Source organism: Podarcis tiliguerta (assembly GCF_965153285.1).
Source record: "Podarcis tiliguerta genome assembly, chromosome: 1".
NCBI lineage: Eukaryota > Metazoa > Chordata > Lepidosauria > Squamata > Lacertidae > Podarcis > Podarcis tiliguerta.
Genome location: NC_139534.1, coordinates 59,807,139 through 59,819,409, shown reverse-complemented (window position 1 = coordinate 59,819,409; position 12,271 = coordinate 59,807,139). Strand labels below are relative to the sequence as shown.

Sequence of the window (12,271 nt, the reverse complement as noted above, 5' to 3'; positions counted from 1 at the left end):
TAGTTGTATACTAGTTCAACAAAATTATAGCTTTTCAGTCTTTAGACAGGAGTTCTGTGATCCAGAGGTAATACGGACAGATGCAGGCTCAGCACAAGCTTGGTTGACAGCCAGCAGTCTAGGGAACAGTTCTACTGAACAAAGGCTTTTGCTTTCACAGGACTCAAATTCCTTCTTTCCATTTGTGAAATCTGTGGAAGAGACATAAAGTGGTGCAATTGTATCAGACCAGCCAGCTCAACAGCCAGCACAACTGACACCAGCACCAACCATACGGGATCAAGCTTCAGCACCAAGATCTCAACCAGCTCAGAGAGGGGACCCTATTCCCTACTGGATAGATCACTGGTTTAACTGGTGGATTGGGACCCATTGCCGGGACATGGCATAATCTAAGATGGGCTGCAGCAGTAGCAACACCATCATACAAATACATGGGTAAAAAGAAAAAGAAATGGGTCTCCAAATACATGTTTGGGTTAAATGTGAGTCCTGGATCTGAAAAGGCTGAAGACTACTGGGGTAGGCAGACCAGGACATATCAAGTTCAGAATATACAGTGCCAGAACTCTGGATTGTCTTGATCGATCTAAGGATTTGAAAATGCTCCAAAATATATCAGACCTCCACTCTTGAAGCTAGTTGTACCCTGGGGACAAGGAGGTTTTTAATCTGAAAGTGATGGTATGTATCCAAACTGTATTATTATAGGATGACAAGTTATTCCAAATGCCTTCTGAGGCCCCTACTGCAGTTCATGTGTTGTTGTTTATGAATGAAACTCAAATCCAGCTGGAAGCTGTTCAAGTGTTGGGATGTGAACACATGAATGTGTGGATAGTGGTAGACAGGAATACAACGCAGCGAGGAAAATCCCAAAAGCTGAAATCCAAGGCAGGCAAAGGAGCTTACCGATCAACGCTTATTGCACAGAGGTTGAAAATGGAAGCTGTGCACAGCATCACATCCATGGTCATCAAGGCATCGCACAGGACTGTGCTCAAGGACCACACACCTCCCTGAAACTGAAGACAGAGAGAGAGCATCAGCTGAGAGGGAGTTCTCACATGACTAAGATGCCTCCCCATATCCTCAAGAGATTCTAAGCTTGCCTCTGCTACTTTTCTCCAAGAAAGTCCTCCTCAGTGGTTGACTAGAGGTCGCCAGAGTGCAACCAGGGGATCTGAGCTGCAGCTTTAACACTACCAATAAAGTGAGAGGTGAAAGTAGCTTCTCCTGCACGTTCCTTGCTCAATCCTTTCATTCGGCATCCCATGCGCACTGTCCATCATACCCGCAAGTCCTACTTAATGCAAGGGAAGGGGTGGGTGAAAGAATGGGAGGGAAACAAAGGGGAAGGGACTCTTCCAAAGAGTAGCCATGGCTGTAGTACTGCTTCTCATTTGACCAGTAGCTTTAAAGATGTAAAGCAAATCTCTAGGTAGCAACCTTCTTAGCAGGTGCCATTCCAGCAAAATGCAATCTTGCCTTGGTATATAAACCACTGCATATCGCACTTGCTTTGCATCAGAATGGGGGAGATTTGTCCCAACAGGGGTACAGGAGGCCATTGATACATTCAGATGTAGAAAGTCTAATGCAATGGCTCTTTAGCTCCCTGCCCCCAACCCAAGATCAGCTGCAGTGGCACAATACTTCCTTTGTAACCAAGCAACCAACGGTGAGCCCCAAAGCATCACCTCTTCATAAGATAACAGCATCGCAGAACCTTCCTTTTTCACCTTAATGCGTATTAATAGATCTCAAACACGTCTGCAAAATCTGGGATTGTCCTAGAAAGAAAATAAGTCACAAAACCCTGCACTAATGTCAGCTAATCCTTGCTCTGTCGTTACTATATATCTCCTTCTGCAATGACGTTAGCGCAGGTGGATTATTCGCACCTTTTGGGCTACAGCTTCCTTATCCCTTAACTTTCAAACTGACTTCAGGGTCAGGCTAGGAGAAGGTTAATGTTCTGCATAGCCTCATCAGCTTCCCACACATTTTCAGGTAATATAAGAGAGCCCCAGGTTTGCTACATGCACATAGCACAACTGCTTGTCTAGAACACACAGGTCTCTGTCAAATTAAAAGAATTATTGGAGCCAAGACAAAACTGTGGTTTGGTTGATATAGTTTTTACTTGTTCTGTAATGTAATAATTTGTTTTTAAAATTGTTAGATAAAAGTTTCGGTCTATGTAGAAGAGCTTTAAGGAATGGAGAACTTCCCCTTTACTTCACCAGTAAATCAATTTTCTATGGCAGCCTTCCTCAACCTGGTTTGGACTGCATTTTCTTGGCCTGGGTCTGATGGGAATCGCAGTCCCAAACATCTGGAAAGTGCCAGGTTGGGGAAGGCCCTTCCGTGGGAGGCAGTTGCTGTGAACATGTTAGGCTTGGCGTTGTGCTGCTCCCTTGCTTTCTGTCAGGACAAAAGAGGGAGGCAGTGCATCAAGGAGAGAATGGGCAAATATGTCGGTCTGGGGGGTGTTTCTCAGTTTCTAATTTTTTATTATTGTTATAAATTATTATTAATGTATGTATTACTTGCACTTCACCCCAAGTCTGGTTCTCCACATTTCTACATCAGTTTGCAAGAAAGGAAAGAAAAAGTACACATTCTATCGACTCCTCACACTTCCAGAATATGTTCTTTCTAGGAGAACCTAAGTGGAAGAGGCTGCTTTGATGCTCACTCTTATTAGAAGTTCAGAATTTCCAAAGCCAGCTTTGAAAGCGATTTCAAAAGTATTTTGAGCTTTTAGTTAATGCACTGGTAAATGTAAGGCAGTGTGCAGCTTGTGCTAAAAGAAATGACCAAAAAATTTGTCCCAAGGTAACCCAGCATGAAGTAGGTTAGACTTTGCATGTGTCATGTGCCCAGAACCACCTCATGAATTTTCTTTTGCTGAACTGAGGTTTCGGCTTAGTGCTTCCCAAGTCCAAACTCATCACTTTCTGGTGCTCATTATCAGTTGTAAACCATCAAAGCAATAAAATGCTGCTTATAGCAAACTTTCTGCACCCAAAAGGAGAAGCGAAATCTCCCAGAGATCTTAATATCCTTACCATTGCAGCCCTAGGCTTGGAAATCCTTGCAATAAAAACTGCTGGAACCTGGGCAGCACTTAAAGGCAAAGTGTAGTGTGGGTCTAGAAGTGAAGCCTGCAGGCTGAGCCCAAAAGTTTGGGGCATGTATAATTATGGAGCCTCAGTAGCAAAGCCCAATGCAGTTTGTTCATCTGTAGCAAGAGTGGAGAACCTGTGGCCTTCCAGATTCTGTTGAACTCCCATCGCACCTGGCCATGGTCCATGCAGTTGGGGTTGGAGGGACCATGAGCATCTGGAGAGTGAGTCACAGGTTCCCCACCACTGATTTATAGTGTACAGCCAACAAACAAGCAGCTGAAGAGAAAACAGCCTAAAGGAGGAAATCTGGTCTCGCTCCTTGCTTTTCTGGAAACCAGTCCAAGAGAATTAAGGAAGAAAATGGGCAGGGGTGTGAAAAAATTAATGTGCTTGAAGTATAAATCTTCATTCTCTCTTTTTAATCACTGCATTGTTTCTTTTCAGCAAATAACAGACTTACCCACATTCCAGCTTGCCTATCATGAAATACCCACAGCTGCCAAATTCATTTATAGTCCACATTTTTAGAAAAGTACTTGGCAAAGACTGGACTCTTTTCTTGAGATTTGTAAAAGAGAAATGGGATCTAATTTGACCCGCATCTGATAAAATAAACAACACAATAGGGTTACATTAAGTTCTATAATTGGTTCTCTTGATAGAGCTATTGTAGTCTTAATCTCACCTTCACACTCCCTTCCTTCTTAAATTACATATTCTTTCCTACACTCTTAAAACTGTTAACAGGCCATTTGGTCAAGTCATTATCTGCCTTTCTCATTCTACTTTAAAATCCTTATGCTATCCTCTTAAATGGGAAAGTAAAAATGGTATAGGCCTAGTTCTTCTCTGAGGTAATAAACCTGTGCCTAGCACTATTTCATTCAGACTGCAGTTGTGGGTTTCAGAAGACCAATTGCTCCTCCACAGAAAACTATTTCTTCCAGATAGAAAACTAGATATTAGCGAAATGGGTTTTAGGCTTCTTCCTGGCATGTTCGTTTCCTGTGTTTTTTAAAATTATTTCAAAACAATTTTTATACATAAAAAGTCATGTACAACCTTATTAAGACTAACTTATTGTTCAACCATATCACAATAATTCTAGTAATAAAACCAAATCTTCAGTAGGCAGCAGCATGTTCAGTAAATATCAATCATCAGGAAATGCCAGGGTAAACAAATGAGTTTTTAACATGCACTTAAAATATACTATGGGCGGTGGGTGCTATATATCCATAACGAGGCTTTTCCATATGCTCGGCGCTACCACCAAAAAGACCCTTCTCCCGGTGGTCTGGAAACCAGGGGGTGGGGTACACCCAGAAGGGCTTTGTTTGCTGATCTCAATGTATGAACAGGTTTGGAAGGGAGAAGATCTCAGATATATTAATGTGTTTTGTGGGTTTACAAAGCATGGTTACTAAGTAACTTATTTGTGCTAACCAGCATTTGTGTTAGTGCCTATGAAATACAAAGCTCTGGCTATCACCAAGAATAAATAGTTTGAAATTGCTTTGGAGAGAGAAGAGAGCATAGGTTCACAAAGCTGTTTCCTGCTTTTTGAACCATGGCTTACCACCAAGCATTATCTCTGTCTTTGTGCACCTGCACAGAATTCTGACTCTGTGGCAGCTTCCCCACCACAGGGGCAAAGCAAAAGGACAAGGCCATACATACCGTTGTGTTGATCTGATTAACTAAATCTGGCCTGAAAGGGTTTGGATGCAGCTTGAATTAGCAGAGACTAGAAAATGGGTGAAGGAAGAGGCACGCAAAGGTGACTTTGGAAACGCATGCTACTGCTCGTCCAAAAACAACCAGACGAAAAAGCCAGATGTTCAGCACCCAGGTGCCATAAACGGCAACTGCCAAAACAGGGAATTGCACACACTGAGATAATCGGCTCTCATCTCCACAGGCTCAGCATCTGCTCCTCCCTCTAACCCTTCTCTATTAGCGGGGCAGCAGTGGCTGAACTGGACAGGCGATCAGTTCTGCTGTAGCTTTATTACCTCTGCCCCATTTTATTCTTAACCCAAAAATATTGCTGGGGGAAGCAGCTGGTTCCTCACTGGCAGCAAGCAATTCGTTTCCCCTCATCTCTCTTTCTCCAGGTCTCCTACAAAGACGGCCAGGTGCAGACAAGTCTAAGGCTCCTTTTATAAATCAGTGATGGTGGTCCCTACTGTCCTTTGCATTCAAGCAGTATAACCAGTGGTGTCAGTGGACCAGATCAGGGCAGGGCTGAAGTGCCACCCCTTATTTCACGCTGACAATCCAAAAGCAACACAGTGGGCTAATAATATACGCACAATACTTTTATATCACTACTGAATTATGTCTTAATTTACAATCAGATAAAGTACAATATATACATGGTGACACCAACTAATATAAGTTAAGAAAGTGTCCCAAAGTGAGGGATTTTTAGGCTAGTATAACACCAAGAAGAATCACTCAAGCTTGAGGCAACGCGCCTTCCAAGGTAAGTGTCTTATGCAGTGTTTTGCAGGGAGTGAGCTGAAGGATGTTGGTGCTCCAAACACAGCGACAGGACAGTCCTTCCAGGATAACTGACTGTTTCAATGTTCTTCCTCAGCAAGTAAAATGTCCAAAAGGGTACACAGGATACATATGGTTCAGGTAAGGTAAAGGGACCCCTGACGATTAGGTCCAGTCGTGGCCGACTCTGGGGTTGCGGCGCTCATCTCGCTTTATTGGCCAAGGGAGCCGGCGTACAGCTTCTGGGTCATGTGGCCACCATGACTAAGCCACTTCTGGTGAACCAGAGCAGTGCACGGAAATGCCGTTTACCTTCCCGCCGGAGCGGTACCTATTTATCTACTTGCACTTTGATGTGCTTTCAAACTGCTAGGTTGGCAGGAGCAGGGACCGAGTAAAGGGAGCTCACCCTGTTGCGGGGATTCAAACCTCCGACCTTCTGATCGGCAAGTCCTAGGCTCTGTGGTTTAACCCACAGCGCCACCACCCACATGGTTCAGGTAACTGATCTCTAATATTAGAGACTTCATTTTGTACAGTGAGAATTTCTGCCTTCAATCTGTGTACCCTTTTAGATGTTTTACTTGCTGAGGAAGAACATTGAAACAGTCAGTTATCCTGGAAGGGCTGTCCTGTTGCTGTGTTTGCAACACAGGGGATCTTTTTTGTTATCCCTTATTTCACAGCAGGGAGGAGGATGTCATTTCCTGGGGTGCTATTTGCCAGTTCCCTGCACGCTCAAATAAATAAACTTTTATCAGAAACAAATCTGCCAAATAAACCTAAGCAGAGGAAGAGGTGGGTTGGTTGCATCAGCATTCATGGGTAATGGTGAAACTGCCACCTCAGTTTTGAAAAATTCCCAAGTCACTTTATTATGACCACCCAAAATGTCACTGTAATGTCCCTCTAGTGGTCAATCTTGTTGTGACACTGAGAGATGCATAACTGGACCGCTTGCATTTCTCTCCTAAAAGTAAAAGCAAGGCGGGTGGGGGTGGAATCAGATTAGGACAGCAGTATGCAGAGTTTATGGGTGGGGGAGGTTGACTCCTTCCCGCCCATGGCGTTCTCCTGCTTTTATTTTTATTTCCCATAAAATACCTTTATGCGATTGAACACTAAAAACATCAGCAATAAAAGCAATTACACCATTTCATATGTAAACAGTATCATAGCAATTAAAAAAGCAATTAGAGCGCTTTTAAATATAAACACGGTTTCGACTCTAGTACTGATAGAGGCTGGGATAAAGCTCTCCACTTCAAAGACATGTTGGGAAAGGCAAAAGGTGCTGCTGTGCCCAAATGCCTGATGGACCTCCTGGTGAGATGGTACCTGCTGGAGGCCCTCTTCTGCAGAGCATGCTGATTGGTTGTGGGTGTGCAGGTATCTGAATTGCCCCATTGAAGCTGTCTGCTGTATTGGGGAGGGTCAGAGAAAAAGAGATGCAGTTATCTGTGTCTACCCATCCCCACACTGCAAATAGCATCTCTGGGGAAGCAATTGAGATACCAAAAATAAAAAGCCCTAGCGGAAAGTCCTGGCCCAGTACTGCAGCCCCATCAGACCCCAGCAGCTTTTGTGTGGGGAGGGGGGATACTGGATATGCAACCATGGACCTCCTGACTTCAGTTGGGCCCTAAGACTCAAGCAGAACTAAAAGCAAAAAACACTCAAGGCGAGAATACTGCATTCATTCCTAATTGCCAGGCTATTAGGTTTCTACGGACAGGATGCAACTGCTGGAATGTTCAAAAAGACAGGCCAGTTTACACCCTGGGTAAACCATCATCACAGTTTACACCCCCATCATCATTATCAGCAGCAGCATTTTAACGAAGGCCACTAAATACATAATGCAGGAAAGGCACAGGGGAAGAAACTATGCAGTGACGTTACCAAGTTCAGATTCAAGAGATCGTGCCTTTGCTCCCGGGTGGCAAGAGAACGTATGGCATCTCCTCTCCTGCCTCTGTTCTCAAACAGTCTGGCCACAGTATCAAAGATCAATTGACTTTCCCTCCCACATGCAACATGGTGCAACTACAGCCCAAGAACCTTGTAGGTAAAAGGAACTGCTATCCGCGGGAGATGCTGCAGTTGCATTGCTCCTCTCTGTCCCAGAGTTCTTTAAAGCTGCAGGCAGGGTCTGTAGGTCTGGACCTGATAATCCTACAAGACAGCCTTGGAGATGCTGAGTCAGTGATCCATTCAGAAGGTGGCAGAGAGCTAGTACGAACTTTTCGAGCACGATCAGCTTACGAGTCCTCATGGCACTTTACCACCCTGCTTCAAGACGCCACAGCAGTGCACCGATACACTGGCAGCATGTACTCAGCTCTGCATTACAGTCACACCAGGAGTGTGCCTTAGATATATGCCCTGGAAGATATAGACAGAGGAAGCTTCCAGGTATTTAAAAGGGGCACAATGTATAATTTTAGCTTCAGATGCTTCATTCTAGGACACCTGCCAGTGGCATGGTGTCACGAGGCTTGTTCATTTTTAAGTAAACAAACAAACAAACAAACAAACAAACCCCTGTGTTGCAAAATATGAGTCAGCAATAATCAGTAATCGCATGAGCACTGTTCCAGAGTATTTTTCATTATATCTATTCGAAAAAAGATTAGTTAATGAAGAAATTACCTATCTTTCTACTTACGAGTGTGGAGCTAATTGGCTGATGAAGAATTCAACGAAACGGTAGTTGTTATCCGGAAACACTGTTCAGCAGAGTTCAGAGTTGGACATCAGAATTGGACATTTGCTGATTATACAAAGCTTCACAGCTTGCTCTCCGCCGGGTAAAGTCTGGCACCGTGATTTATTTAAGGACTTTCAGAGACTTCAGTTTGTTAGTTTTGATGTTTTGAATTATTCCATAAAGTTTTTCACATTGTTATTGTTTCTGGCCATCGTGTTGCTTTTGATATTGCTTGTTCATTTTTAAAGCAATGTTAGTGGCAAAGAGGCTTGTCATAAGCACTTGGAATGCTTCACATCCCTCATGCTCTCAAGTCTGGCACAGTTATTTGACTCAGGGCTCGTCCACTCCACACTTCCGCCTGCCCCACTACTTCCTTCTGGGGAAATTCGCTCCTTACCACTGAATAGGAGCAAATGTCAACCAGGTTTTCCATGGATTGGCATTTGCTCCAATTCTATACTAAAGTGTAGGTTTTCCTGGGGAAAGTGATGGGAAAAAGAGAAAATCTCTCAGACTTGTGTGCCTAGAAGGCACATGACAAGCGGAAAATCTCTAGGACCTATGCTTTCTAGGCATGGGATAAGCAGAGTGTGGATGAGACCTTATTCATAGGAAGGGGAGGAATAGTCTATAGCGAACCTAATAAACTGCAAAGTTGCTCAGATACTGGGAAATCACGGAGGGGGGTTGTGAGGGAAAGGAAATGAAGGTTGTTCTTTTCCTTTTAGGCAACCTTTAGCCTCCAGCCAGCCAGATATGGTTCATTACACACACTTCATATCTCTCTGTTGTTTCTAACATTTGGAAGGAAAATGCTGGGTTAAGACAAGGGACTGACTAATGGCGAAGTTACATAGAAAGGAATAACAACAAATGCTGTTGTAATGGGGTTTGCTAATCTATCTGAAGCTATTTGTATAATGAAAATTCCAACAGACTGTTAATAAAAAAGAGCAGAGGGTTTGTATTATGTTTGGGCATTTTCAAATTTACACAACTGTGATCTCTTTGGTGATCGCTCGTAGCCGAGTAAGATCATCTTCCATAAACACGGTTTTAACAATGAGTCCTTAAGTGACTGTGGAGGCCAATTCTGGATCCACACATTCTTCCACAGTGGGGACATTGGTTTCCACGCAGGAGTTGATCACGGTGTGGATTTGCCAAGCGTGCCTTCCTCTCAGCACGTTTCTCCCTTGTGTTCTGAGTTCAAGTGTCTTCAAAGTCCATGACACCTTTGGTAGAGACTGTTCTCCAACTGGAGCTCTCGCAGACCAGTCTTTCCCAGTTGTCAGTGTTTATACTACATTTTTAAAGATTTGCCTTAAAACAGTCTTTAAACCTCTTTTATTGACCAGCATTACACTTTCCATTTTTAAATGTGATAAGGATGGTACAGATGCCTCAATAGTGTTTTGTCCCTACCTAATGCTGGCAATTAGAGAGTCATCAGAGTCCTGCTGCTCATTAATGTTTAGCAGTCAATTCTACAGACATTTATTATCATCTTCACTTATTATACACTGCTTTCATTTGTTTCAAGTGCATTTTTAATAAATAAATGTTGAGCTGTGGACTGGAGTACTGAAGCCACTGCACATCCATCCTAATCCACAATAATCCCAAATAACCCCCTATCCAGCCGAGAAAGGATGGAAAGATGGATCTGAGGAGGGAGAAATGGGTTCCCAACCACAGTCACTGCAAGTGCTGCTCTTGCTACTGGATTCCATTCCACATTACAGAACTCTAGGATAGTGCTTCTCTTGTCTTAGTACTATTAAGAACACGAGAGCATGCAGCTCATGGACTGGTAACTCCAGGGTTTCAAACAGGGAACATTCCCAGTCTTACCTGGAGATACAAGAGATTGAACCTGGGACCTTTTGGATACAAAGCATAGAATAGTAGAGTTGGAAGGGACCCTGACGATCATCTAGTCCAACTCCCTGCAATGCAGGACTATGCAGCTGTCCCATAGGGGGATTGAACCTGCAACCTTAGCATTATCAGCACCAAGCTCTAACCAATTGAACTATCCAAGCTGACACTGAACCACAGCCTTTCCCTGCACTAACACCTCCTCCACCCACAGAGACGGATGTTAGTATTTCATGCATCTGATGCTGCAGATGTGATTGGTGTAATTCACACGCCTGTCTGGGAAGACCATGGGAATGGAAGACAGCCTTATCTCTCTTCCGTTGTGGATACTGTTGGACTGTACTTTTGCTTTTACTTCTGTTCTGTTCTCTCCTGGAGCTGATGAGAGAGGACGCCATAATTCTTTTTCTGTACATAGTGTGTAAATAAATACACAGATTAGCTCTACGGTGTCTCATGCTTCTTGCTGTGTAATGCTAGAAGACTAGTGTGCATATACCATCTGGTATATGTTGCTGAGCATGCTGGAGAAGAAGGGAAATGCCTTTTCCAGAGCTGCGCAGGACAGCGGGGGCTGCAGGAGCACCTCAGGGTGTTTTCCAATCAGCAGAGGAGAGGGGTTGGAAAGACCTGCAACCAAACCCTAAATTCCTACTTGTGGAGGGTCAAAAGCAGGGTTTGAAATTAGCAGGGCACCAGGCACATTTTTGCACCTAAAGGTTCTCCATTTGCGAGCACCTCATAAAGTCTGGGTGCCATTTTTTGTGCCTGGCTGACACTCAAGGAATTGATGCTTTTGAATTCTGGTGCTGGAGGAGACTCTTGAGAGCCCCATGGACTGCAAGAAGATCAAACCTATCCATTCCTAAGGAAATCAGCCCTGAGTGCTCACTGGAAGGACAGATTGTGAAGCTGAGGCTCCAATACTTTGGCCACCTCATGAGAAGAGAAGACTCCCTGGAAAAGACCCTGATGTTGGGAAAGATTGAGGGTACAAGGAGAAGGGGACGACAGAGGACGAGATGGTTGGACAGTGTTCTTGAAGCTACGAACATGAGTTTGACCAAACTGTGGGAGGCAGTGGGAGACAGGAGTGCCTGGTGTGCTCTGGTCCATGGGGTCACGAAGATCGGACACGACTAAATGACTAAACAACAACAACAAATGTGCTTTGAAGCCTCAAAGTATATGTTAGGGATAGACAATATGTTAATGAGTTTAACAATAAAGAGTAGAGTGTTTTGAAAACTGAAGTACGGTGCCAATTTGCAAGCACCAAATTAAACATTAACAATTTCTGCTAAAAATGTGATATTAACAATGTGTCACGTGAATTGCGTATTAGTTCATGCTTATCAAAATAATAAATAGAAAGTTTTGCCACACAAACATCTCCCAGTGGCAACTAGGCATTCTGTTTGGGTGCCCACAACCCAGGTCCCAGAAGCCATTTGGCTCCTAGCTTTACTATCCCGTTTTCTAGCCTACTGGTCTAACATTCCTTGCTGCTTCCAATAAGAGAGGATGGCCATGTGCTCCTGAGTGTGTGCTTTCTTTTCCATTGAGAGTGGCACATCACATTTCCTGGATTCTCAAAGTAAAGTATGCACTCACTGAACTAGCAGGTGGGTGGGGGCAAGCTTTCATAAATTTTATCTGGAAAGCTGAAGGAAATAATGAAACAATAATTGAGGACCTGACAAGCATTTTGTGTGAGCTGCTGAACCGATTTTAATGGCACATTTTGGCATATTACTAATCCATTCCTGCAAGAAGTACTAAAAAGTAGCCCCAAATGAATGGCCTGGTAGCAATTCATTTATGATACATTAACTCAAGCTGTTCTTCTGCACATTTCCTTGATGCTGCACTATTCCAGGGTGACTTTAGACCTTAATCGTATTCATATTTAGGATTGCATACACAGATCTCACTGCCTCATTCTCAGGGTACTGGATGAAATTCTCTCCCGATAATTGATTTTAAGTTACAATTAACTTACACACTCACAGCGCTCCAGTAGTCCTCTTTAGAG

At 43.6% G+C, this 12,271-nt stretch overlaps 1 protein-coding gene across 1 annotated transcript in view; it reads right to left on the bottom strand.

Moving 5' to 3' along the window:
• The window catches only part of DRD4 (dopamine receptor D4), a 36,275-nt gene that overhangs the window by 6,993 nt on the left and 17,011 nt on the right, over nt 1-12,271 (bottom strand). The window contains exon 2 of the mRNA XM_083428249.1: nt 913-1,025. Coding sequence (XP_083284375.1) covers nt 913-1,025 — 113 coding nt within the window. The remainder of the gene's footprint in view (nt 1-912; nt 1,026-12,271) is intronic.